The sequence below is a fragment of the Phytophthora parasitica genome (genome assembly GCF_000247585.1).
Source record: "Phytophthora parasitica INRA-310 unplaced genomic scaffold supercont2.3, whole genome shotgun sequence".
NCBI lineage: Eukaryota > Oomycota > Peronosporomycetes > Peronosporales > Peronosporaceae > Phytophthora > Phytophthora nicotianae.
The window spans coordinates 293,347-319,313 of NW_008648989.1; the positions used below are offsets into that span (position 1 = coordinate 293,347).

Here is a 25,967-nt window from a genome sequence, read left to right on the forward strand (position 1 = left end):
CAATTTCGTTCATTTTACGAATAAGTCAAGTGGTGTACTCCTCTTCCAAGTTATTCTACCGACACTGCAGCTAAGAAGCTCAATTTGGTCCGAAGTATGCAAATTGACAGCTACACTAGACTCGTTCCGTCCAGAACGAGCGGTATTGTTGTCAAGGACAACGTGTTATTGCCGATTGTGGAGCATTGTACCCGAAAATGGGTACTATATTTTAAAAAATGGGCATCTCAGCTGTTTTACTTGTCCAAGAAGCAATGATACCGTACTACAGACCTTGCTCGCAGCGAAGTCATCACTTCAACGAGGAGATGCAGGCTTGAGCAAAGGATCTCTTTGCTGGGGCGCGTCTGTCGTTGCCAAACGCCTCCTCTTGGTCACCCTTCCACTGAATTCGTAATGGTGCCCATTTCTGCCATCGTTTTGGGTCTCTCGAAGGTGATGAGCCAAAAGTGCGCCACCCACTGTGGAACAGAAGCGGGCGCGCCCCCTTCGACAGTAGACAAGCAGTGCCCAAAAGTCCCCAACTCTTCGATCGCTCACTTCTCTTTTCCACCCCTCGCTCGCAGGCGCCTTTGTGTCACGTTGGCCGCTTCGCTCTGTCGCTGGCCAAGTCATCCCACCCCATCCGCTCACCACGTGCACTAGTCACTCGCTCGTAGACACCAGCTCGATGGCTGTCGGTATGACGCTCAATCAGTTGTACGCGCCGTCGCCCTCCACTTCCAGCGCCGGCGCCACGCTCACTCCACCTCAAGGACGGAGTCCCAAGGGCCAAGAAGACATCAAGGCGACTGCCAACGCCGTGCAGCTCCCGCCTCAGGCGCCGCAGCAGATGGATCGCATCTACCAGATGCCCTTCCCCAACCAGCAGCCACAGTACTCACCACAGTATCCTGCGTCGTCCTCCGCCATGCCGTACCAACCACTAGCCAAGCCCGGCCCCAGTACGTCTGAGGACTACGCGGCAGATCCGCTCCCGTTCGAGTACAGCCGCAAGTACTCGCCTCCACAAAGAGAAGATGTGACTGCGGGGCTTAGAGGACCTGTGTCGATTATCACATCGAGTGCTTCGACGCACTACAACGACTCGTACGGCTCGCATCCGGTCTATGCCAGTCAGCGCTTGAGTCCCTACGGCCAACCGCAATACCCGGAGCCTCGTAGCTACCACCACCCAGAGATGAACGCACCACAGCCTCATTTTCCTCGCTCAACGGGTCCTCAGATGTACAACCCCATGTTACCTCTGCCTAATCATCAGTTCACCAAGAAGGAGGTGGACACGTACCCTCAGCCACAGACTGCTGTATATGGAGACGTTCGAGGTCCTGTAGCTGCAACAGGCTCCGCTCAGGAAGCCATGATCAAGGTCAAGACCCCACTGAAGCTCAAGTACTGGAGGAACGGACGACGCAATCTACAGTGCTTCCCGAGTTGCAAGGTGTTCGGAGACTACTCGGCTATTAAGATTGAAGATCTCAAGCAGCACGACTTCATGTGGGGCAAGTGTCGCGGTAGTTTAGTGACCGAAGTCACACTTAACAGCAACGTGACATTCGACGATCTCGTTCTACTGGGCCGTGTCCACTCGCTCGAGAACATCCCTGTCGCCTTTGAAGAAGCTGTGATCCGGGAGTGTATGCTGGGACGTACCGTCGAGACCGACGAGATGGACGCGATGAAGGACCAGTGGATCACTGGTGAACGCCTCCCGGACTTTGTGCAGCAAGAAGGCAACGTCGCTTGCTTTGAGTTTAAGCCTAAGGTCTGGAAGTACACAGAAGATATGGCTCAGGGCAAATGCAAGCGTCGCAACGTCAAGTATTACGTGCAGTTCGAGGCCTTCGTGCAGATGGTGGCTGGTGATCGCCGCTACTACGCGTGTATCGGCTCGGGAATGTCGACGTCTTTCGAGGTGGGATCGAGTCGTGTACTCGCCCGACAGAAACGTAAAGCTGCTTCGAGCGCTGCAGAGGCAGCCAAGAAGAGTCCGCAGTCCGACATGTTGCAACCGCAGCAGATGATGCACAATGGCAACCCAGTCATGCAGAATGTGATGGCGACGCACCCCATGTACGCGCCCCCACCGGCGTACCACCACGATGGCCAATCGAGAAGCTTACCTCCGACCTTCCCACAGGTGATGATGAACCAGATGCCTCCGCAAATGCCGACGGAGATGCACTACCCGATGCCGCAGCAGCTTCCGCAACAGACCCAGTCGTCTCCGCAGCCTTCAGTCGGTGAGAAGCGCAAGATGAGCAGTGAACGCCCAGCGTTTCCTACAGATCGCTCGGCTAAGATGTTCAAGCCTACAAGCGGGGTCCCGCAGTCCGTGCCGATTTAATGTGGGCTGGACGGAGGAGCAAGAACTGCGTGCGTTGACGATCTCTATTTTTTTCAGTAAGTTTGATTGTTTATAAGCGTGCTAGCTGTGTGCGCTGCCGTATGAAGCGTGTGCTCTGGGAGTAAGAGCACGTGCTGGGCAGCCGTCGCAAAAGCGCACCACCTTACCAGCGTTATTCGCGCTGTGTAGATACGATTTTTTTTTTTGAGTGATTGCTGAAAAGGCCCCCGCATGTAAGAGCCTCTATATCGTTAAATAAAAGTCTCGGTATTTATTGTTGAAACGAGTCTAGTCAAAGTTCCCCCCATTTTTGGTCATGATGCTTCTTCGCGTGGTGCTGCTGCTTTTGGTGGTCGCTAGAGTGGCGCAGGGCTCAGCGATCCGAGCGTTGGACGGCCTGGGCAACGCTGTGGCATGGTGGTCTGTGCTCAAGCTGCCGTCGCATGTGCAATCACCTGATGGCACCGTGATCCCGACGCCGTGCGACTGTCCCGTTCCAGACTGTAGCAACGTAGCCACGGCCGGATGGCCAGCACTCGAAGCGAGAGCCACGGGGCTCTGCTATCTCTACGCGGACTCGAGGACTCCCGAGTTCCGGCACTTCCGAGACGTGGGCTACGACTGCTTGGGTCAAGGTGGCAACGACCCCGTAAGCCATACACTCAAGCAGAAAGAGAATAGTTCATACTGGGCGCTGTTTAACGACCAGCTCAACGGAATCGCCGCAGCTTATCACCCTAAAACCAGAAGTTTGGACGATAGCAAGCGCGTATGTGGAGGTGGTGATCTGTTCAGTGCCCATGCTAAAGGAGCCGTGGCATTTCAGAGCGACGGCAGTGGCGGCTTCTTTTTACAGACATCGACCCCCAATTTCCCAGATCCTACGCGCAACGACTCGTTCGTGAGACTTGGCTGTCAGGCTGATAATAATGTGCACTTCGCTCAGCATATGCTGGCCATGTCATTGGGGGACAATGCGTTGAGGCAACTTGGAGACAAATTGCAACTCGCGAGATTGTGTTCTGGCAACTTTTTTCTCAATGAATCGTTGCGTGAACTGCTGGGAAGTGCCAACTTGTTCGAAGATGGCGCAAAACAGGAGAATACAAGTGCCTCTGCGTTTTACCACGCGTTGTTGGACCAATACCTACCAGTACAGATGCCTTCAGACCCGATGAAAGCCGAATTTCGACTGAAGTTGTCGGGATCTCATGTGGAGAAGTCTAAAGTGTATAAACCGCTGGCTGAGGGTCAAAAATTGGCGAATTTTAGCTTACTAGAAGATGAAGAGGTGCGAGTGTTGGTCAAGAGTCCACGTGCTGCCGTGCCGCCATGGACGCTTGTAGCTGAAATGCTGGATTCAGATGTGAGTGTAGCTTCGTGGTGGGACGGCAGCTACGGCATCCCCACTATATGCGCTGGTGACGTCTACACAAACTCCCCACACGAGTTTTGCCTGAATAATCCACTGACAGGCGTCGAGTTGAACGTGGATGGATCTGCTCCATACAACATCGAGAACCTCATGCAAGCCACGTATGTACAACAATTGAACATTCTGATACAGTTATAACTTAATCTTGTTTTTGATGCTTGCAGCTGGCACATGAGCGATGGCAGCACCAACTTGACTTGGCAACTGGTTGGAGGTCGCGTTCCAGACGGGAATCACGGTAAGAAGTCGATACATCGTGCAGTTTAATAGACTGCTAACAGAATTGCTGTGCATCCATCTTACAGCGAAGTGGGGGCTGACAACACCTCGCTTTGGTCATGCGGATAGCAACGCGTACGTGACCTTCGGCGACCTAAATATGGAGGGGTTCCCGTGCTCCAAGGCGTGCAATGGCTCACAAGCAGGTCGAGGCGGAAGCTTCTTTTCTCTCATGCAACCGCGCTTGCACAAAAGTCTAGCAGACTCGGTGATCTCCGGTGCATGTCGATGTTCTCCTCCTACAAAACTCCAGAAGTTGGAGGTGGAGGATTCTCCATTTTCAACTTTCGAGGAACTTCGGATGTGTCACCGTGGCTGTGTGAAAAAAATTGAGGAGCGTCTGGAGCCAACTCAATTGCCAACATTGAGCGTGAACGCTTCGTCCTTTTGGTCAAAGTAAGAAAGAGTGTACTGGTACATATAACCAGAAATTGTAGTAGTGAAAAACTTTAGCGGATTTTGCACTTGTAAATGTGTATCAGATGAAGAAAGTTGAGGAATGTTGACTCAATCTCCACACACCATCACAACAATGTAGAGGCAAGTACTACAATTTCCTTTTGCTCATGACAGACGTCGTTGTATTTGCTTTGATACAGCTACCTCCATCAGAGCACGAGACCTGCTCCATCGTGATTACTTGGACGCCGAAATGTACAACACTGGCAACAGAAGGCACAAAAATACTAGCATTAGCTTTCTTGAGCATGGGTAAAAGATCGCGTTATTAGTTGCCACTGACCGTTGTTGCCACGAATGAAGCAGTCGCCGTACTGCGCCTTCAGCTGCCCATTTTGATACTCCTGCGTCTGTTCCATAGCAATATTCATGAAGCCGTCCAGGCAGGCCAGCACGCCCTTGTACTCCACGCCGTTGTTGAGCTTCACATCCACGGGACGGCCTAGTACGCCCTTGAGGAAGTCGGACGGCGTCTTCTTGTTGCTCGCGTGTTGCTCCTGCTCCGCCATACTTATCCGTTGTGAAAAAAATGGGGAGTTTTGATAAAACGTTTTATTGGTTTCAAATAACGTTTACAAAAATGCATTATCTGGGAAACATTTTTCGTTATTAAGTAAAAAAAAAACGCAAGAATCTCTGTGGCGCGCGGTGTAAGGCCAAAGCGGGTTGCCAATTAGGTCAAGCGCGTCCACATCGTAAAACACTCGTGTTCTCGTCCACTTTTGGTCGGCGAATTGAAGCATTGGATTGGACGTGCTTAGGAATCCAGTGAAGGTGACAAATTGGGCATGTCGGACAAGCAAATGAGGATATTAGTCAGATTGTTTGTCCGACATGCCTGGGCATGAAGCTAAGTGGCCGCGGCCGACATCGAAAATATGTGGCTTAGTGGATGAAGGGCGCTTGCTTATCTTCGCTGGTGGCAAGCTGGTTGTAAGGAGTTAGCGAAGAATTTGGTTGTTCCGTTCCAGTAGCGCCGCTTACAAGAACACAAGACACAGCAAGCAAGAAGACTCGTGCGAGATTTCATAGATGTACTGATTTCTTAAGGCTTGTCACGAGACTCGTCGACTATGCGAAGCTTATTAAATGGTATCGATGACTTGCTCCATGACGATTCGTAGGTCCACAACAGCATTCGGGTTTAGTCCATTTGGCAAAGGTTGGTTTGCAGGGATTGACAAAATACGACGCATGTTGAAAGTCACACTGTCAGCAGGTCTTGGTCTGTTGCGTCGTCGAATTATCCCCGTCGCTGATGGTGGTGGAAGACACTGCGGTATATTGATCTCATACAGGCGGTACGTAATCTGAGTACCAGGACGGCTCACCTTCAGTAGCAAAATGTACTGAATCCCAGCATAACCGCACCACCATTGGGCAGCAGTTTCCAGACTTGCCCAAGTCTGAGATCTTCCAACCTCCACTGCCAGTGTCACCCAATCAGCAATAATACGAGGCCGCGGTGGTCGTGTTCGGTTTGGCGTCGATCGCAACGGACCATACGTGTCATCGGCCTCCTTCTTTGGGAGACCAACTCTACTCACTGTCGTTGAGCCTCCAATTTTGACCAGGCGTCCATTTCCAGTTGCAGTTAGGAACTCGAACTCGAAACATTGCACAGTGGACTCGTGCACTGTTGTTGATAAATCCACAATCAAAATGCGACCATCATCACTGAGCTGGAGAAATCGAAGCGCAAATCGAAGTCCTTCGCCATCGCCAATGTACCTGTTGAACGCACCGACGGAAACTCCATCGCATACCACATAGGGGTCGATTTCGTCGTCGTCTTGCTCGAAATAACTGGCAATGTCATCAAACTCCAGGGCATCGATGATGTCGCGAATTTCACGGGCAGTTTTTGATTGAGTTGGGCGTGGGGAACTCATACTTGCTGTAGCAATAGATGACTCCTCGATCGATACAGCGACTCTCGCTTTGAGTAGTTCGGGTGACTGTAAGACGTATCCCCGTCGCCCATATTCATTCTTCTCTTTTTTCTTGGAAACGGGAAAGGAAATCAATATACAGTCGTGCACCTCCAATTCGGCACCGGTATCAGTCGATACACTGCCAGATTTTATGATTATGCGAATCGGATGCGCAATTACCTTTGCCCATCACCACCCTAGCAATTAACCTCAACGGTTTTCCCCTCCTCGGGGAGGGATGACACGCCGCATCGATCTGATTTTAAATTTTGGAGCGGACGTCTTCATACAAATAAACACTTTATTTATTACCGCCAAAGACAATGGGACATCGCCCTTCCTCCTACATGTCGCTAACTCTAGCACAAAAGCAGTCTTTGTGCGAGAAGTACAAGTCAGATCCTGCGTTCTCTGACTCAGAACTTGCTCGTTCTACAATGGTGTTCCTTACACACCGGTCGAAGTTTACTCCGCCATGAAGTGGTTGTCTGAAGGCTGCAACAACATATCTGCATAGACTATGAGAAAATGTTGGTGCCAAACAGGCATCGTCTCAAAACTAAACTTTTTTTTTTTACTACATTAACAAAATAAATATCAGTGCACTGGATTTGCGTTTGTTTTATGCTTTACGTTGTGCAGTTATGCCCTGGCACTGTTGATATGGTCCGCCCTGCCGAATTGGAGGTGCACAACTGTATATAAGTATGATTTGTGTCGAGCATTGGTAAGTAAGATTTCTGGCTGAAATCTTTTTTTTTATAAAAAATCTGTTGTTTTTTCCAATGATCAAACCCGAATTTCCCCCAATAGGAGACGATTTTTGGGGAGCCAAACTTTTTAATTTGTTTTGGCAGTTTGCGCCACCTCTGCATCTGTTTTAACACATTTTACAATTGTTTTCAACTATGGAGCAGTTGCAACGCGAGTATCTTCACTACGCACGGCGTAAGGCCCAAGCCACCGACTACTTCGACGCAGACGACAGCGCAGATGAACGCGGACATTCTCCCGCCGCTACTGCGGCCGTCGACGACGATGAAGTGGACCCGTTGGACGCCTTTATGCAGGGAATTGACACCGAGGTGAAGCAACAGCGCACAGCGCCACCCAAACTAGTGGCTGACAAGGTGGGAAACACTGGTAAAAACCCATGCGTTTCTATTATGTTCCAAGTTATCTAAACTTCGCCAATGTGTGGTTAACAGCCTCAAGTGTTGAATCATGTGGATGATGACGCAGACAGCTTTCTGGAAGAATACGCACGGGTGAGCTTTAGTTTCTATTTTGCATTTTTTTTAGTTGCATTGCCATGGACAAATCAGTTTATATGTATATATTTTTTACCTTTTGCAGACAACTAAAAAGCCTCGGGTGGGTCTGAATTTGGGTGACGATGACTCGGACGAGGAAGTCTACGCTACTGCCAAGCAACTGGACGATGCTGATGCTCCAGACGACATGGCAAAGAAAGTGATGGAAGTTTTAACACCAGTCGACCATTCCATCATGACATACGAACCATTTCGGAAAAATTTCTACGCTCCTCGCAGCGAAACTTCGGCTCTCAACGCTCAAGAAGTGGCAAGTATCCGCTCCGAGCTGAATATTCGTGTGGAAGGAGCTGACGTTCCAGCTCCCGTGAGGTCGTTCATGCATCTCGGCTTCGACAAGAAAATGTTACAAACACTCATGAAACTGGGACTTGAAGCTCCGACGGCAATTCAGGCTCAAGCTTTTCCAGTGGCTCTGTCGGGTCGAGATTTGATTGGCATTGCCAAAACGGGATCAGGAAAAACGTTGGCATTTACATTGCCAATGGTTCGTCATGTGATGGACCAAAGAGAGTTGCAACGAGGTGAAGGACCCATTGCAATTGTGTTGGCACCGACTCGAGAACTCGCACATCAGACATACGTGCAAGCGAAAAAGTTTCTCGCGGTGTATGGAGCTTCGTGTGCTGCGATTTATGGCGGGGCAGGCAAATGGGAACAAGTTCAGGCACTGAAAAAAGGTGTCGAGGTTGTTGTTGCTACACCTGGTCGATTGATCGAGATGATAAGGAAGAAAGCGGCTCCGATGAATCGTGTGACGTTTGTGGTGCTGGATGAAGCCGATCGCATGTTTGAAATGGGATTTGAGCCCCAATTACGCTCCGTAATGGGTCAAGTGCGTCCAGATCGACAAACACTCATGTTCTCAGCCACTTTTCGTAAACGGATTGAAGTTCTGGCATTGGATGTGCTTACGAATCCAGTGAAGTTGACAATTGGCCAAGTTGGACAAGCAAATGAGGATATTCGCCAAATTGCTGTCGTGTTGCCTGGACATGGAGCTAAGTGGCCGTGGCTGATGTCGAAAATACGGGCTCTAGTTGATGAAGGTCGTTTGCTTATCTTCGCTGGTAGTAAAGCTGGTTGTGAAGAGTTAGCAAAGAATCTGGCTGTTGCTTTCCCAGTAGCGCCTGCTCTGTGTTTACATGGAGACAAGACGCAAAAAGAGCGAGCGGAAGCGTTGATGAAGTTCAAACATGGCGAATGTCGCGTTCTAGTGGCTACTGATGTGGCTGCGCGTGGTCTTGACGTTAAGGATGTGAAGAATGTGGTGAACTTTGATGTGGCGAAGAACATTGACACTCATGTGCACCGTATTGGACGTACGGGACGTATGGGTCAGGAAGGTTTTGAGCCTGGGACGGCGTATACTTTAGTGACACGCAACGAGTCGCAGTTTGCAGCCCAGTTAGTGTACAATATGGACGTCTCCGGCCAACCAGTTTCAGCGGAACTACTTGCACTTGCTAAACGGGACTCACGGTTCCGTCGTGGAGCTGCTGTTCGTACACCTACAGCGAGTAGCAGTACTGGAGAACCGTCGGTAAGTGTAGAAAGCGGAGAGGGTAATCTTGATGCAGAGGACGCTGCCGAGTTGGAGCGATGGAATGATAGTCGTCGGAAGAGCAAAGCTGACCAACGCAAAGGATTGGGTTTTGCAGGTGCTGGTGCTAAACCAGCGAGGTCAGGTGGAATGCGCGGGTTTGTGAAGGCGACACCAGCCACCTCGTTAGCGAGTGCCTTTCGTTTAGGTTTTGTCAAATCGACATTAGAAGCCGACACTGCAGCAAAGCCTTCAGCTTTGAGCACTCTTGCTCCGCCTCCACCAACATCTGCTCCGTTAGCTCCAGTGATCAGGCCCAGTCCAACAGCTCAAGTACCTCCGCCACCCCAACGAATGCAAGTTTCAAGTGTTCCAACCACCAACGCTTCTTCGCTACCTCCTGCTGTACCAACGCTTGAAGACACGAAGACATCAGTAGCTACACCACAGGTAAAACCTTCACCTAGAAGGTCCTACTCACGAGAAAGACGATCACGTTCAAGAAGTCGAGGCCGTCGAAGCTCTTCTCGCAGTCGTAGCAACTCAAGAAGCCGACATCGCTATCGTTCGCGTTCAAGCTCGTCCGAAAGTGATCATCGACGTCGAAGGTCTCGTCGATGCTACAGCAGAAGCAGAAGCCGCAGTCGAAGTCGAAGTCGAAGCAGGTATCGTAGACGCTCTCGATCAAGATCAGGTCGGAGACGTTGAAACCTGCTGTCAATGATACAAAGAAAACGTACCAGACGCAAGACGTAGCTGAGAGTAGGAAGGCTTAACAAAAACTATAGGAAACTACATGATACTGGGGCGGCGGCTTATTTGTCTTTGCCCTTCCGGCGATCATCCCCATCAAAGAGCGAATCTATTGTCTGTCAATTCACGCCTGTGCCTCCGACGCAGCATCCTTTGAAGTTTCTTCTACCGCCGCTGCCTCTCCACTAGGTGCTCCCTCGCTATCCTCCTTCGTCTCCGCCTCCGTTGCAGTGGATTCCTCCGTCTTTGTCACTTCAACAGGAGCGGGGGGAGCCGCGCGGTTCACAGCCAAGTCGGCCGTGGTTACAATATCTGGCACCGGCTCATCGTCGTCAAAATCGTCGTTCTCCATACCGGGGATCGGCTCGAACGGAATGTCCTCGAACGTGTTCTCAAACTTAGCCCAGCTGCCGCCAGACTCAAAGTTTGCCCACCGATCGGCGCCCGCTTCGCCCTCGTTATCCTTGGCCGCACTCTCCTGCCGTGCCAGCTCCTCCTCGTCTTCCTCCTCGCTACTGCTGCTGTCGTTCATGATCTCCGGTAGCATGGGTGTGTCCGTGTCCTTCACATCAAAGTCCGTATCAAAGCCGTTCGGGTCGGAGCCAAAGCCTGAAGCCCCCAACATCTCAGCAAACTGAGCGTTCAACAGCTCGTCGTTCTGGTTGAATCCCATAACCGAGTACGGGTCTTCTCCTCCCTGAGAGATCGTCACACCGCCAAGGGGAAGACGCTCGCGCTCGTAAATAGGAGCGAGAACCTTACTGGACAGCTCCTCCCATTTCTTCCACGTCACGTCGTCTTCTTCGAACAGCTCCAGCACCGTGTCAGCGTGCCGCATGTCGTTCAACGAGCCTTCCTCGTTGGTGCTGCCACGCACGTCCTCCAGCATAGTCATGAGCATGTTGCAGATTCGGTGAAGATGACCCACATACCCCAGCGAAAAACCCTTAGCAACAGCCGTAGCCTCGTCGTTCTTCTCGTGCGCCTCGATGATACGCGGCAGCAGACGCGCGTCCTTCACTAATCCTACCAGCAGTTCGTGGCTGCCACTTTCTAAGATACCGATCACCATACTCTCCACGTCCGCATGCAGCATGTTGACCGACTCGAACTTAAAGAACAAGTCCAGACACGTCTCGATCGCGTGCTGTTCGAGCAGCGCAATGTCCACCTTCTGGTACTTGGACTGCATGAGCAACACCACCAGTCCGACCATCTTAAGTCGACGCAAACCCAGTCTCGGGACCTCCTGGTGACGCTGGTTACGGATCATCCCGGCGTCTGCTGCGTCGGCCTTCAAGATGGCACAAATCTGAGGCAGACGCTCCACTGCGGACGCCACAGCCGGCGGCATCTCATCCGTCGCGCAGTACTGAGCGTTCGTCGCTCGGGACAGCAGTGCGCTCAGCACTGAGATCGCTCCTGTCATAGAAGACACACACGAGGTATCTTCCTCGCTCGGAACTGCTAGCGCCACCAATTTCTCCGCCACTTCCTTCGTCTCCAAGTGCTCCAGTAGTGCAAACGACACCGGCGTGCTGGAACTGGCCGGTGAAGCTGGATCCGTCTGCTGTGCACGCGTGCCGCAGTGGATAATGTCCACCAGCACTTCGGACGCGTGTTTGTGAGCGTCACTATCGGCTTTCGGGTCTGCAAGAGTCTCCAATAACAAATCCACAACGGTAGGTTCTGACTGCCACGTCAGCGTCTTCTCCTTGGACGCTGTGGGCGTGCCACTGCCACTCAAATGATCATCATCATCTGCTCCGTACCATGAATTGGACGGCGGGAAGCCCATCGACATACCAGGGAAGTCCATACAGTCGTCCATATAGTCAGCTTGGTAAGGCTGTAGCAAACGCTTAAGCAGCTCAGCGACGGAGAAGCTGGCGGCGTGACGCGAGAAGCCAGCCAATAGCTGCTCCGAGTTCTTGTTAAGTAACGCCGTCATCTCCTGCGGTTTACGTACCATGAGCATGGTTACGATCTTCTCAAAGTAACCGGCTAGACGAGGATCCAACGGCTGCGTTTGATAAAGGAATTCAAACAAAGTCTCGACGATTTTTCCCTCCGAAGCGGTAACTAACGTCTCGGTGATACTCGTGATATCGCAGCAGATGACCTCGCACGACATGTATGGGTACTTGAGTGTGCGCAGGTCGTCGGATGTGTCCTCGGGGGTGCGTACGACGTACTCGATGAGCTTCTGCACGATGGCTTCCTGCGAGAGACTGCGAATAGGCATTTGTTGTTCAAATAGGGATGTTAGTTCCTAAAATAACGACTAGTTTTAGGCAAAATAACGTTCGAATGTAGGAATGATGGTCGTACAAGTCCAGCAGCTTCGTGTTGCGCGTCTTGACCTCCTGCACCAGCTCGTCCTCCTGTAGCACCTGCTCCAGCGTGAAGTCGTCCTTCTCCAGCAGGTCGTTGAGCGGGCTCGAGATGTTGAAGAGCGACGAGCCCTGCGCCCACACGCTACCGTCGTCGGCCATAGCGGAGAACAGCGACATGGTTGTCGAATAAGGAAGCCCCCTCTCTCTCTCACCTAGGTGATGCAGGGGGAGCAACAGACTCTCGGGCTCCGCTTGGTTGTGGGCCGGAGGTTTCTTCTTCCCTGGTGGCCGCGGCACCTTCCCCCCCTTGTTTGACCCGTTTTTGTGGGTGGTTTACTCAGTATGTGTATTTTAGCTTATTCAATATATTGAGATAGTGTATAATTAATTATGTGTAGGGAGGTGGGAAGCGGCGGATTCCTCCGCAACAATGGGGCTGGGGGTGGCTTCACCGCGGGATTGGCTAATTTTTTGCTTTGAGCTTTTTATAGCAACTTGCTTGGCTCGCGTGACGCTGGCTTATTATTGTGCTATCCGGAGACGCTAGTGGAAGTGCGATGTGCTGACGCGTGGTGACAGGCGTCAAAGCACCGCGCGAAAATGTAGAGGGCGGAAAAAGGAAGCAGGTTGAGCAACAAGATAGAGAATGGTCGAGCTTGGCAACGATATGGTGCTAGTCGTCGGATTTAATCGTTGCAACTGTTTCGGTGGCTAAAGGCACATTCCGACCACCAATTGGATCAAAGGGTCCTTTCTGACTGAGCATGTATTGGCCATAATCATTTTGTTTTTTTCAGCCAATAATGGAGAGCGATTGGCTTGCGTGTTGAAGTTGTCATGCCCGGCTCACACGCTACACCAAACTTGACGACAAGGCCACGACTGTCTCGGTCACTGCTCCACAACATGTGCCAGTGATGATCTCTGCGAACTTGGCTTTGTACGTGTGGTCTACTTCGGACAGAACCGCTGCCATAAAGTCTAAATCACGCCACATTGTCAATAACACTGCATTAAAAAAATACATTGATCGGTTCAATAGGCAGGCTTGCGTTCATCATATTTTGCTGTTTGGAGCGGAAATATTTTCTAATCCATTTTAGTGCTAATGAAAGAATGCCTCCTTCTCGATTGAGCTTGTTAAGTGTAAGCAAGCTCGATCGCTCAAATTATTTAAGAGAAAAGATAAGAGTCCACGTTATTTTTGACTCGATCGACCCTCGATGCATAATGGACTGTTCACTACTTAAGTACTAGTTAACTGAAGAATGGCCGAGGTAGAGGTGTTTGCAGCACCATCAAAAGAAGCTCCTACGGAAACACTTGTGGACCGAGCAACGCCACGTATTCCGCTATGGAGGCGAGTTGAGGAGAAGTGGGATAAAATTCAAATCGGACGCCAAGGCTCGTACTCCGTCGAGCGGCTCGAAAGTCTGGAGCACTACTACAAAACTACTTCAAAAGCTCGCGTCATTTTGGTCTGCATTGCGACCCCGTTGCCTGCGTTGACTACAGGTGTGCTCGTGGAATGCTTACCACTGCGGTCTCCATCCGAGGGGTGGAAAGCCAATTGGGTTTTCTGGATCCGACTTCTGCTAGTTCACCTCATTCTGAATGTTGCCGTGAATTCCCAATTGATCCGGTTCATACCGGGCCTCAATTTCACTTTCGGTAAGATTGTTATTATCGCCGCGGGGATTACTACTGCCTTCCTTGGGACGGCTATCCTGGCTGCAAGCACGATTGGATTCCCTGTGCCGCTCATGATGCAGTTTGCTACAATTCCTATCGGGATTTATGCAGTGATAATGACTTTGCTCGTTTTAGGCCCGGTCTTGGTTGCAAAAGACTCACCATTCAAAGTTCACTTCGACAGATATAATCGATTCTTCTTCACGTTCATGGTACTCTGTGGCGTTTTTCCGATCAACAAAGTGCTGTACGAAGCTGTCCCTGTAGAGTTTAAAACTGTTGTCGTTGTTATTTTACCGATTGTGAAATTCGCTGCTAAGCATTTTCTCGTACTCGCTCTGCACGAACTAGTAGATGTGATGCCTGTACTTGTCGCACTGTCTGTTGACTTCATGACGACTTTATTTATCGCCGTGTGTATGTCGACTTCGGGGTCTTTAACTTTGACGATTCTCTTCATTACCGCAGATTTTATTCAATCGTGGCTGGAGTTTCGAGAGATGAGGACCAATTCACGAGCTTTGTTGCGGCTAGTAAATGACAGAAGAAATTCTAAAAATCGACCAGATCTTCCTAAAGCTAAAGATCTACTCTCGATAATTATTAATGTGGTTAAAAACTCCGGTGATCTTCGGCGGAAATCACTGGAAACGGTGCGTCTTTGGGCTTGTCTGCCACATTCTCTCACGAGAGAGAAAGCTGAGCGACTTCAGACACTCGATGCATCAGGTGTGTACAGTGAAAGGTATGATAGTATGCACAGGAAGAAGAGTCAACAGCTTCAGCAGCCAAGCTTACGACCACTTCGACAGGCATCCATTGCACCTATCTGTGATCCACCTACAGAATACCTTACTTCACAGCCAGAGAGTGAACGCAACAGTCGGCAACCAGAGAGAGCAAAGGCGCTGATGGTTCAGGGACTACAGATCCTATTTCACAGCGAGTATTTGGTTCTAGTCGAGTACGTCGAGTGCATGGTACCCCTCATTCTCTTGGTATACAGGTCGGCTCTCGAACGATTACCGAACATCGTGTATTACCCTGGTGGTGCTGGGTATTGGGGTATAAACGCTATAGCAAATATGGTGCTATTGGTGGTTCTGGAGATTGGATCATTGCTCTTCTTGAACGCATTCCTGCAACGCAAATTTGCCTTTTCTCCGTTATATCAGCTCGCTTTTGTGCTTGAAACAGAGGTGTTCGTAGTCCAAGCGATTTTCTTTATCCAGTGTCTCATTTTGCTTCAATTCGAGTTGGAGCATTTGGGTGAGTCTTCGCTTGCAATGCCTTGGGCTACTACTTTAGACTAATTTTTACATGGCATATACAGGTGCTGATTTCACTCTTGAATTTAAATGGCTTCGTGATAAAGGACAATAGCTACTATGCTAAACGCAGCCTTAAAGGTACTGAGGTTATGTTAGGGCAACCACATTGTCGTTCGAAGTTACCAATCAACTTTAAAAAAGTAACCAAATTGCTGATCGTAACAAGCTTTAACTGGTGTCAGTGTCAGTGTCAACATCAGTTGTACTTGTACTTCAAAGCTTTATTGGTATTATTATTCCATTAATTGTTGCTTTGAAGCCAAGCAAACTGGAATGTGAAATCGGCACCTTGGGAATATGAATACAACCCGTAATCAGAGCAGATCCAGATTAATAAGAGCAATGCACGCACCTAAATGCTCTAGTTGATATTGTAGCAGGAAAATTGTTTCCAAAAACAGGTTTGCCTGCACTGGGTAAATATGAGTTTCCAACACGAACGCAAGTTGGTAGAGCGGAGAAAATGCAAATGTCCGCTGTAGAAATAAATGTAGGAGAAGAAGTGACGCTACTTCGAGTACTGCAAACACAAGAAGGTTTGTCACCGCAGTCATGGTCCAATTTCCAGCACCACCAGGGTAGTAAACGACATTTGGAAGCTGCTCGAGAATCGATTTATACACGACGAATACAAGGGGAACAACGCACTCGATGTACTCCACCAATGCCAAATATTCACAATGAAAGAGAAGTTGTAGACCCTGTAGAACCAATTCTTTAGATCGCTTGGCTTGTTTAAAGCTTCTGACGCTGGTCCCTTGATTCTTTAAGAGCTTTCTGCTCGTTCCTGGAGGGGCAGGAGCGACTGATACATGTCGGAAATCCCAAGGTGATAGACATTCACGAGACTTCCGGTTGGATGGTATTAGCGATATTCTGTTGGAAGGAAGGCCATTTGGACCATATATACCTGATTCTCCCAAAATTTGCATCCTTTCAAGAAGTTTGTGGGGAATGAGACTGGGTGGGCTAGCCCACAGCCTTGCTCCATCTAACGACGTCACTTGATAGGAACTGGGATTGCGAGCTACTTCCAAAATCATTGCTAGCAGTCCTGGAGTCTCCGATTTCTCCGAAGAATGTTCATTCTTCATTCGAAGTCGCTCTTCTGTTTTTCTTCGAGCATCGGCAAGTTGTAACAAAGTCATCGCATTATTTCGCACTTCCCGAAATTCCAGCATACATTGGCAGATATCCGCTGCTATGAACAATGCTGAGAGGTAAATAGATCCTGATGTTGTCATACACACCGAGAGAAAGAGAGCACTGAAGAAATCAACTGAAAAAGCCACAAGTTCTGGTATAAAGTCTTCCAGGTCGCGAGTAGCGTGTACAACGAAGTGCTTTGCTGCAAATTTCCACATTGGAAGCACCACGACGACTGCACCTCGATATCCTTGCGGTATCAGATCGTACAGGACTTTGTAGAGTGGATAAACGCCTGTAAGCGCCAAGTGAACGAAGAAACATCTCTGGAATCGTTCGTGATGTAACCACAGCAATGTTCCCTTTTTGAACAAACCAGGACCAAAAACTAGTCGAGTCACTGCTGGGGCGTAGACTGCCATTGTGATGGCTCCCAGCTGCCACATGAACGGCACAGGGAAGCCAAATACTATACCTTCAAGAAGGTAAGTTCCAGTCTGAGCAATGCAGATACCTAAAGATGCTGCGATCATCTTGATGAGTGAGAGGTTGAAACCGGGAATGAATGCGTTGATCTGAGGGAACCCTGCGATACTTAGCGTGAATATCATCAAGCCCACACGAATCCAGAACATCCAGTTGGCAGCCCACCCTTCTGATGGAGGTCGGAGAGGAAGGCATTCAAGCAACACAGCTACAGTTAATACTGGAAGTGGAGTAAGGACACACACGAGGAACACACGAACTCTGGATGTAGTTTTACAATAATGCTCTAGCAATTCGAGACGCTCGACAGAGTACGATCCTTGACGGCCTACTTGAATTCTGTTCCAATACTCCTCGAAACGATTCCAACGTGACCCTTGTGAAACCGGTTGTGTCGTCTTCGTTGTTGTGGCATCCCTCGCTTCGTTTTGTGGTCCTGAATCCCCCATCAATCCTTGTTCTGACTACGAAGTACAAGAACGCACTAACAAAAGCAAAAATAGGCATCGCTGAAATTTAACTGATTTTGTTTCCTTGGGTCTAGAGTACTCCCTAACACTGACATGTTAGTAGCTATACATGTTAGCTATCTGTTAGTTAGTGTCTAGTATTTCGAGCTAACATGTCAGTAGCATTTCGCGACTAAGTAAGGATTTATGTATAACAAGTGTATGGTAAGTTTAGATTTGCTTTCTTGTGTCCTCCCTTGGAGATTTTGGTACGTAGGACGGTAAACTATACTAAAGTCGAAGTATTAGTCTTTTGAAAACATGGTTGGTCTTAAAGGAATTGGTCTGTGATCAGACATGACAAAATGGTAGCACATTACGCATTAACGTCTAAACGGATTGCCGTCCGGCAATGTCCGAGCTACGTCGGAAATATAGATGATAGGCGGTGAAAAATAATGCCAACCATATCCCCAGCACAGTTCATTAATTTCTCTTGCTAACCGCATCCTATGAGTCCCTCTGTTTACGATACTAACACATATTAATTGTTTTAGAACTAACACTTAGTTGGTGTCTAGAAAACTAACATGTCATTGAAGTACCCTACTTGGATACATGATTTGTACAGTAGTTATCAGTTATAACAGTATCGTGTTAGCTATATTACGTGTCCTTGAGCCACTCGAACTGAAGACTGAAATCAGCACCTGAACAAATAGTCAGTGCTTTACAATGCCAATGCACATGTTGCTTACCTAAATGAAAGAGTTCGTATTGCAGCAATATGATCAGAGCAACGAAAAGGTGAACTTGAACAGGACACATTTGAGTTTCAAGTACGAACGCGAGCTGGTACGTTGAAAACGCACATTTTCTCTGTAGGAATATGTTTAAGAATACGAAGGATCCAACCTCGAGCATGGCGAAGACCAACAAGTTTACAACGGACGCCACACTCCAGTTCTCATCATCATTTGGGTAGTAGATAGCATTCGGTAGTTGCCGTAGTATCAGTCTATACGTTGCAAACACGAGTGGAACAACACACTCGACGTACTCAACCAACGCGAGATATTCACAGTGGAAGAGTAGCTGGAGTCCTTGTAAAGCAAGTTCTTTCGGTCTGTCGGTCCGTCTAGCGTTAAAGTCTTGAGTATCCTTAATACATGTAGTCTTTAAACTGGGTTCGAATGCAAGAATCGGAGAAGCAGGGACAGGAGCGACTGACACGCGTTGTGAGAATCGAGGTTGGTTCTTTGGGTTTGGGCGTTTTGAACCAAAATCTTTGGATCCTTGAACGTAAACTCCCGATGCTTCCAGCATTTGGAGATGCCCAAGCTGCTCTTGCGTTATCGGATGAGGAAGACAAGACCACAGACGTGCCCCGTCCAACCACTTGACGTTGTACGCTCTAGGATTCCGTGTGAAAGATACGATCATTGTCAGCAGTTCAGTATTTTCTAATCTACTCAATCGTCGACTTTTTGTGCGAGGAAGATGCTCTTGAGAAGAGTGTCGGTCTTCGAGAAGTTCGAGCACGGCCTTAGCGTTCGAATACACTTCACGAAATTCCAATAGTGACTGACCCACGTCTGCTAAGATAAAGAGTCCAGATAAGTAGATGGAACCGGAAGTGTACATGCACACCGACACAAAGAGCGTTCCGAAAAATCGACAGAAAAAGCCACAAGTTCAGGCATATAGTCTTCCAGTTGACGAGATGATTGAACAACAAAACTCTTGGCGGCGAACTTCCAAATTGGTAAAGCAATAACAACAATACTTCGATAGGCCAAGGGTACGTGGTTGTAAAGCACTTTGCAGAGAGGGTAAACGCCGATGAGCGTCATATGTGCGAAGAAGAACCGATGGAATGTATCGGATGGTTTCTTGAAAGGCGAGTCTTTCGCGACTAGAGCTGGACCCAAAATGATTCTTGTGATTAATGGTGTGAGTATTGAGATGGGAATAACTCCAAACTGCATCATAAGAGGCACGGGGAATCCGATTAAAGATGCCGCTAGCAAACACGTCCCCAGATAGCACATACTGACCCCCAGAGCAATTGTTATTCGCTTGGAGATGGTAAAGTCAAGACCCGGGACGAATGCTGCCACTTGTGAGTTTCCAGCGATACCCAACATCAACTCCATGAGGAACAAACGCAGCCAGAAAACCCAGTTCGCTGTTACTCCTTCAGAGGGTTGTCGTAGTGGAAGGCATTCCAATAGTAAGGCTGTTGCAAGTGCAGGTATTGGTGTCAATAAACAGACCAAAAGTACTCGGACTTGCGAGGTGTTTTTGCAGTACAAGTCTAGACTCTCGAGTCTCTCGACGGAGTATGAGCCCTGACGACCAACTTGAATTTCATTCCACTTCTTCTCGACACGACCCCATGAAGAATATCTTGAGTGCTTCAATTGAGCTATGGGTCTCGCAGTGTGTGCAGGTTCTCTGATAGACGAAAGCTCTTTCATCGTTTCAGTGAACAAGTCAACCATCGAAGGTCAGGTCAAACAAGTTAAATTTGTTTGCTGTCCGTTATGATTTCCATACGATTGTTTGCCTTTTCATAGTTTGTGTGAGAATTTAAGAAACTCTTCCATGGCAATGACGGAGAATGGTAACAAGTGCAATGAAGGGATAATTTCCGCATCAGCAACTACTAGACGAAGGCTGACACTACTTGGGAGGCTTACCGCAGGGTGGAGAGCACTGCAGGTTGGCCGCCAAAGTTCCTACTCAATTGAGCGTTTGGAGAGTTTTGACTATTACTGCGAAAGTACATCACTAATTCGAGTACTGCTTGTATGTATACTGACGCCACTTCCTTCACTACTATTGGTAGAGTGTTTGCCATTGACATTTCCGTCCGATGGCTGGGCTGCCAACTGGATGTTCTGGATCCGGCTGGGATGCACGATATTCACCATGACGTTTGCTGGAATGTCCAATCTCCTAACGTATGTACCAAATCTAAACACCACGCTGCGGGAAAACCTCGTTATGGCTATTGGAACAAGCACAGCCTACGTTGCTACAGCTCTTCTATTAGCAGCAAGTGTTACTGGATTTCCGATACCGCTTTTATGGATTCTTGGAGGTTCTTTCATGTCGATTTACTTTCCAGCAACGGCGCTGCTAGTGTTTGGGTCGGCACCGCTCAAAGCAAATTCGCCCTGTCGAGTCAGTTTGGAGCCATTTTCATGCTACTTCTTCGCTTACATGATACTCGCTGGGGTGTTTCCATGTTATAAGGTGCTCTATGAGTTTATTCCAGTAAGGTTTCGAGGTGTTGTCATTATTATCCTTCCGCTGTGGCGTCTTACTGCGAAGAATTTCATGGTACGAGCTACACGAGAGCTCGAGGACTTCATGCCAGAGATCGTTGCCTTCTCGGTTGATTTTTTCAGTGCGCTCTTTGTGTGGGTGTGCATGTCAACCTCTGGATCCAGCAAGCTTGCACTTTTCTTTATTGGAGCGGATGTAGCACAGTCACTTTGCGAACTACATGACATTCGTAGAGTCTCAAACTCAATTCGAGGACTTCTGCAGCATCACCAGATTACTTGCGATCAAATAAACCGTCGAGTGTCCATGATCCTTGCAGTGACTCGGAATCCCAGCGCTTTCACGAAAAGATCGATGAATAGCTCGCGGTTGTGGCGTGTCTGCCTCACCCAATGGCAAGGGAATATACGAAACGGCTTAATTCGTCGGGGTCTGGACCTGGAAAAACGAACGTTACTTAAGGCATCACTCCCACTTTGACCAAAGTGCAGCAATAGCACCTTCTCCCACCCAGTCATTATCAGGACCAAGCACCGGAGCGATAAGTAAAGCCAAGACTATGCAGAGTGAAGCTAGCGAAGAATTCAACATGGGAGCCGAACATGCTCCATCTGCAAAGCAAATCATTCAAGAGGGACTTCGAGTTCTTTTCCACTGGGAGTATGTGGCCCTGGTGGAGTACGTGGAAGGTATAGTTCCTCTCGTATTTGTTGCATACAAGTCGGTGCTCGAGAATCTTCCGAACATTAGATAGTATCCGGGAGGAGCTGTAAGCTTGTCCGCGACATCCATTTTGAATATTTTGACGTTTGGAGCTCTTGAAGTTGGGGCGTTTCTTCTCCTCAATAGCTATCTACAAAGAAAATTTGTTTTCTCTCCAATATATCAGCTCGCTTTCGTGCTGGAAACCCAAATGTATTCTGTACCGCCATAACTTTTCATCGAGGCGTTCATGCTTTACAGTATGAACTTGCGCATCTAGGTACGAATTTCTCTGAAGCAGCTTGTTATCGGTAATTTTTTTTTTTGAGAATTCTTCACTTGACTGCGTTCTGCAGGTACTGACTTCAGTTTCCATTTCGAATGGCTCAAAACTAGTCTCGATTACCAAGGTGCTTTGAATCGAAAAGTACTACTTGCGTGGATTTTTTTTTTTAGCAGATTCTATTGATTTATTTACTCGCGTGTAGCCATTTCGGTGGATCGTAAAATTAAAATATACCAACCGTATTTTGATAAATAAGGACCAAAACACTATTTCGTGTGCATTTTGTGTATAATCCAACTGCCAACGTAGCACCATCACAGCAGACCGATCATCCCGCCCCCGCCGCCATGTTCGCGTCCAAGCTCGGCTACAAGGGCGCGCAGACGCGGTTCAACTTGCTGCTGCTTGAAGATGGCGAGTTCTTCCTCGATGTACGTGTCCACATTCCCCTCTTTTTCACCCTCTAATTAGTCGCTAACAAGCATTAAATTATCTCATTTCTGCAGGATTTTAGCGTGCATCGCTATCTCGAGCCGAATCCGGACACGCACCGGTATTTCTCTCATATATTTCATCATAACATACTGGAAACTAACGTCTAGTACCATTTAATGCTCAGTAAAATTCAGGGGCGACTGAAGATGTGCACGCGCGGCTTCTTTTTCGAGCCCCAGGACAGTAATTTGCCCATTTTGAGGTTCTTTTTCCGCGATATGAAGGAAATGCCAGTAGCGGAGATACACGAGCATCCACAGGCCAGCGACTGTGCTATTTTCCTAACGTTTAAGGTCTCGTCAGTGGTGGAGATGAAGGAGAGAGGAGTCGACCACCCTTACGTACAGAAGGAGACCAGCGCGGAGAGCTCAGGAGTTCCAGAGAAATACATCTTCTCTCTACTACACTCCAAGATCGAGGAGTTCTTGAAGAACGTGCGGCCGATCTGGGAGCTCGCACACAAGAAGGGAGTTATGAACAAGGTGGACGAAGAAGCGCTACTAGAACCGGTACTAACACCGAGACAAACGGACCAGTTCGATTCGAGCTTGTTGGTGGATTTCCGGGAACGTCCATTGCTGACGAAAGGCAAATTGGTCGACCGGATTGTGCCACTACTGAAGTATCCAGGCTGTTTGATGCTGACGAACCAGCGACTATATTTCCAGCCGGCGCAAGTGAATAACGTTGGAGATCCGGTACTTAACTGGGCGTACAATACAATCGAGTATTTGTACAAACGACGTCATATGCTCAAGCAGACTGGACTCGAAATCTTCCTCAAGAACGGCGAGAGCTTCTTCTTTAGCTTCAGAAACCACGTTGATCGGGATGAAGTCTACGATATGATGGTGAATCAACCGGATTTAAAGCACTTACAGCAGACGGATCTGGAGTCGATGCTGCGTAAGTGGCAGCAGCGTGAAGTGTCGAATTATGATTACTTGGTGTATTTAAACAACGCAGCTGGGCGCACTAAGAACGATCTGACGCAATATCCAGTGTTTCCGTGGGTTTTAAACGACTACCAGAGTGCATCAATCGACTTGTCGGACCCTGCAGTGTATCGTGATCTATCAAAACCCATCGGTGCGTTAAACGAAGAGCGTCTGGAGTTCTATAAAGCACGATTCGAAGCGATGCCGCGAGGGATGGAGGATGAGGGATTGCCGCCTCCGTTTTTGTATGGCACACACTACTCCACCCCCGGATACGTGCTCTACTATTTCGTACGCATGGCTCCGGAGTATATGCTGTGTCTCCAGAACGGCAAGTTTGACGCCCCAGATCGACTCTTCCAGAGTATTCCGAGCACCTGGAGCAGTTGCAACACGAACCATGCTGACCTGAAAGAGCTGATCCCTGCCTTCTTCGACGATTCCATGTCACCGGAAGAGTGGCTCTGCAACGGAAAGAATCTTGACCTCGGAACCACGCAAAAGCTAACAAGGGTGCGTGAAAATGACTGTTTTTGGACCAGATTTTTTTTTGCTAATTTTGTGCGCTGTAGGTTGGCGACGTTGAGCTTCCTGCGTGGGCATCAAGTCCATCTACTTTCGTTCGAATCAACCGGGAAGCTCTGGAGAGTGAATACGTCTCAGAACACCTTCACGAGTGGATCGACTTGATCTTTGGTTGTAAGCAACGTGGCGAAGCTGCCATCGAGGCTAACAATTGTAAGTATTAGTGCATCGTAATCTGTGGTTGACTGGAGAATCTGACGTTTGTACAGTGTTTTACTACCTGTCATATGAGGGCTCTGTGGATCTCGAGACGATCACGGATCCAGTGGAGAAGTGCTCGTTTGAAGCCCAGATCCAGGAGTTTGGCCAAACCCCGAAGCTGCTGTTCTCTGGTGCACATCCTTCTCGTAACGATGTCGGTAAAGCTGTAGCAATCGCTACACCCGATTTGATCCCGTCGCCACGTAAGCTCGAGGAATCAAATGGCGCAGCTAACGGTTCGTCAGCCAGTGAAGTCGAGACTCGCACTCGAGAAGACAGCGTTTTAGGCGAGAACACATCCTATGACGAGATCGAAGAGGAAGATAACACCACGGGCAATCGACGCAGTATGTTTGCATTCCGGACTCGCTCGTTTGGCGCCGTACCGAAGCAAGCGCAACGCTTTGTGGGAGGTATTACAGCTCAGCTTCGTCGCCGCATGAGTGCGGAGTCATCTAGACGCTGGAATTGGGCGTTTGGGACGAACAGCGATGCTTCTTGGGCACCGTCAGCGCACTACATGCTGCATGCAGGGTAAGTTCCTGCCTTGTATCATTGAAGTACTATTCGTCTAAGCTTACTTTGATCTTTATGTGTAGCGAGGTTACTTCGCTGGTTCTGGGGAAGGATGGGCGTGCGTTATTCTCAACATCAAAAGACTCGACTTTCAAGGTTTCAGCAACTCTGGACGGCACGTTACGACGTAATTTGTCATGCAATCTGGCGCTATCCTGTTGTGATGTGTCGGCCGATGAGAAGTATGTCTTCGTTGGATCCTGGGACAACTGCATCTACATGTATTCTATGGACGTTGGCCGAGTGATCGACCAGATCACAGCTCATGACGACGGTCTGTCGGCTGTCTGCGTCTTTGAAGATCGCTTGCTTTCGAGTTCATGGGATGGATCAATTAAAATGTGGCACTATACACCGAAAGGGATTGCTACAGCTCCTTTGTCGACATTTATGGAATGTGAAGAATCCGTGGTCAAACTCGCTGTAAGTGCGGATGGCTCCACGGGTGCTGCCGCTACAAGAAATGGTGCGTACTCAGCGAGTTATTTTACACCCCTCGTACTGATTTATAGTATTTATTTGTTCTCGTAGGGATCGTGTACCTGATTGATTTGCGCACAAACGAGTTGATCCGAAAACTGTTTGCGAGTCCAGTACACCAGGCAGAAATCTGTGGCTTGACCTTCTGTGGTGGAGCGTCCACTATTGCCTGCATGAGCACAGCGAACGAACTTTCTGTCTATCAAACGGATGGCACACGAATGGTGACTGTCAATGTGAACGCGGATGGACCTGTCCGGTACGTTTTTCCCTTTTTTTCCAGTTTAGATGGTGGGAAATAGGCTGACTTGGTGTGTAGATGCTTCGACTCAGACGGAGAATACGCAGTTGGAGGAACGTCTACAGGCAAGCTGCTGTTTTGGAAACTTGATGAACCTACAGGTCAGGAGCAAGTGCTGGAGATCCCGGAAGCACACGACCAGGGCGTGTCAGCGCTTACTGTTAGTCCTCATGGCTCCACGATTGTGTCGGCATCTGCCGATGGAGGAATTCGCATCTGGCAGCTACGCCGCAAGACTGCTTCTCGTGGCCGTCTCCCTGCTTTCTTCTAGACCACGTGGATACGCCGGTGAATACGCTATCCTGGACGTGCTCAATCAGTTTGAATTGCGGTAGATATACATATGTCAATGTTTATTCTGTTTAGACTCTTGGGTTCTTATTGGGAATTGGGATGAGCAACTTTTTTTTTGGAAATCGCTCCGATTCATGCTTGCGAGAAACTACTGGTAGCAGAACTTCAATAGGGATAATCGTCAGATAAGCCCGTATCGCCGTCAATTGGGATGATGTCAGACAAGCTCGTTTCGTACTGGTGTGTATCGTCGTTTGCGAGGGAATGACTTCATCCAAGGGAATTGCATGT

At 48.8% G+C, this 25,967-nt stretch overlaps 12 protein-coding genes across 18 annotated transcripts; 6 read left to right on the forward strand and 6 right to left on the reverse strand.

Moving 5' to 3' along the window:
- The first annotated feature begins 511 nt into the window (after nucleotides 1–511).
- PPTG_01271 (hypothetical protein) lies at nucleotides 512–2,634 on the forward strand. The gene has a single exon (XM_008894508.1). It carries the CDS (start codon nucleotides 671–673, stop codon nucleotides 2,345–2,347), a length of 1,677 nt encoding a protein of 558 aa, XP_008892756.1. The 5' UTR covers nucleotides 512–670; the 3' UTR covers nucleotides 2,348–2,634.
- On the forward strand, nucleotides 2,607–4,631 carry PPTG_01272. 2 transcript variants are annotated; one of them, XM_008894509.1, is made up of 3 exons: nucleotides 2,607–3,883; nucleotides 3,947–4,020; nucleotides 4,088–4,631. In XM_008894509.1, exons 1-3 carry the CDS (start codon nucleotides 2,664–2,666, stop codon nucleotides 4,459–4,461), a joined length of 1,668 nt encoding a protein of 555 aa, XP_008892757.1. In that variant the 5' UTR covers nucleotides 2,607–2,663; the 3' UTR covers nucleotides 4,462–4,631. The 2 variants fall into 2 exon arrangements, with proteins under 2 accessions (XP_008892757.1, XP_008892758.1); XM_008894510.1 differs by having other exon boundaries at nucleotides 2,607–4,020.
- On the reverse strand, nucleotides 3,910–5,087 carry PPTG_01273 (U6 snRNA-associated Sm-like protein LSm6). Its single transcript, XM_008894511.1, has 2 exons — nucleotides 4,804–5,087; nucleotides 3,910–4,723 (listed from the first exon to the last, which is right to left on the reverse strand). Exons 1-2 carry the CDS (start codon nucleotides 5,027–5,029, stop codon nucleotides 4,698–4,700), a joined length of 252 nt encoding a protein of 83 aa, XP_008892759.1. The 5' UTR covers nucleotides 5,030–5,087; the 3' UTR covers nucleotides 3,910–4,697.
- Nucleotides 5,088–5,402: 315 nt separating this feature from the next.
- On the reverse strand, nucleotides 5,403–6,588 carry PPTG_01274 (hypothetical protein). Its single transcript, XM_008894512.1, has one exon. It carries the CDS (start codon nucleotides 6,410–6,412, stop codon nucleotides 5,606–5,608), a length of 807 nt encoding a protein of 268 aa, XP_008892760.1. The 5' UTR covers nucleotides 6,413–6,588; the 3' UTR covers nucleotides 5,403–5,605.
- A 722-nt stretch (nucleotides 6,589–7,310) lies between these two features.
- PPTG_01275 lies at nucleotides 7,311–10,230 on the forward strand. Of its 2 annotated transcripts, XM_008894513.1 has the most exons (3): nucleotides 7,311–7,584; nucleotides 7,663–7,722; nucleotides 7,811–10,230. In XM_008894513.1, exons 1-3 carry the CDS (start codon nucleotides 7,363–7,365, stop codon nucleotides 10,037–10,039), a joined length of 2,511 nt encoding a protein of 836 aa, XP_008892761.1. In that variant the 5' UTR covers nucleotides 7,311–7,362; the 3' UTR covers nucleotides 10,040–10,230. The 2 variants fall into 2 exon arrangements, with proteins under 2 accessions (XP_008892761.1, XP_008892762.1); XM_008894514.1 differs by having other exon boundaries at nucleotides 7,663–10,230.
- Nucleotides 10,089–13,122, reverse strand: PPTG_01276 (hypothetical protein). Its single transcript, XM_008894515.1, has 2 exons — nucleotides 12,416–13,122; nucleotides 10,089–12,315 (listed from the first exon to the last, which is right to left on the reverse strand). Exons 1-2 carry the CDS (start codon nucleotides 12,595–12,597, stop codon nucleotides 10,209–10,211), a joined length of 2,289 nt encoding a protein of 762 aa, XP_008892763.1. The 5' UTR covers nucleotides 12,598–13,122; the 3' UTR covers nucleotides 10,089–10,208.
- A 151-nt stretch (nucleotides 13,123–13,273) lies between these two features.
- Nucleotides 13,274–13,396, reverse strand: PPTG_21028 (hypothetical protein; the record flags this gene model as incomplete). The annotated part of the gene is made up of 1 exon (XM_008895480.1): nucleotides 13,274–13,396. One exon carries the CDS (start codon nucleotides 13,394–13,396, stop codon nucleotides 13,274–13,276), a length of 123 nt encoding a protein of 40 aa, XP_008893728.1.
- Nucleotides 13,397–13,688: 292 nt separating this feature from the next.
- PPTG_01277 (hypothetical protein) lies at nucleotides 13,689–15,495 on the forward strand (the record flags this gene model as incomplete). Its single annotated transcript, XM_008894516.1, has 2 exons — nucleotides 13,689–15,381; nucleotides 15,446–15,495. The coding sequence occupies 2 exons, from the start codon at nucleotides 13,689–13,691 to the stop codon at nucleotides 15,493–15,495; spliced, it is 1,743 nt and encodes a 580-aa protein (XP_008892764.1).
- A 2,695-nt stretch (nucleotides 15,496–18,190) lies between these two features.
- On the reverse strand, nucleotides 18,191–19,680 carry PPTG_21029 (hypothetical protein; the record flags this gene model as incomplete). The annotated part of the gene is made up of 4 exons (XM_008895481.1): nucleotides 18,191–18,234; nucleotides 18,283–18,376; nucleotides 18,440–19,119; nucleotides 19,179–19,680. 4 exons carry the CDS (start codon nucleotides 19,678–19,680, stop codon nucleotides 18,191–18,193), a joined length of 1,320 nt encoding a protein of 439 aa, XP_008893729.1.
- Nucleotides 19,681–19,715: 35 nt separating this feature from the next.
- Nucleotides 19,716–20,460, reverse strand: PPTG_21030 (hypothetical protein; the record flags this gene model as incomplete). The annotated part of the gene is made up of 2 exons (XM_008895482.1): nucleotides 19,716–19,763; nucleotides 20,350–20,460. 2 exons carry the CDS (start codon nucleotides 20,458–20,460, stop codon nucleotides 19,716–19,718), a joined length of 159 nt encoding a protein of 52 aa, XP_008893730.1.
- A 917-nt stretch (nucleotides 20,461–21,377) lies between these two features.
- Nucleotides 21,378–21,572, forward strand: PPTG_01279 (hypothetical protein; the record flags this gene model as incomplete). The annotated part of the gene is made up of 1 exon (XM_008894517.1): nucleotides 21,378–21,572. The coding sequence occupies one exon, from the start codon at nucleotides 21,378–21,380 to the stop codon at nucleotides 21,570–21,572; it is 195 nt and encodes a 64-aa protein (XP_008892765.1).
- A 510-nt stretch (nucleotides 21,573–22,082) lies between these two features.
- Nucleotides 22,083–25,782, forward strand: PPTG_01280 (hypothetical protein). Of its 5 annotated transcripts, none has more exons than XM_008894521.1 (8): nucleotides 22,083–22,237; nucleotides 22,313–22,359; nucleotides 22,426–23,752; nucleotides 23,812–23,977; nucleotides 24,034–24,559; nucleotides 24,625–25,067; nucleotides 25,114–25,340; nucleotides 25,401–25,782. In XM_008894521.1, exons 1-7 carry the CDS (start codon nucleotides 22,154–22,156, stop codon nucleotides 25,149–25,151), a joined length of 2,631 nt encoding a protein of 876 aa, XP_008892769.1. In that variant the 5' UTR covers nucleotides 22,083–22,153; the 3' UTR covers nucleotides 25,152–25,340; nucleotides 25,401–25,782. The 5 variants fall into 5 exon arrangements, with proteins under 5 accessions (XP_008892769.1, XP_008892766.1, XP_008892768.1 ...); XM_008894518.1 differs by having other exon boundaries at nucleotides 25,133–25,340; XM_008894520.1 differs by having other exon boundaries at nucleotides 25,133–25,340; nucleotides 25,415–25,782.
- The last annotated feature ends 185 nt before the right edge of the window (nucleotides 25,783–25,967 follow it).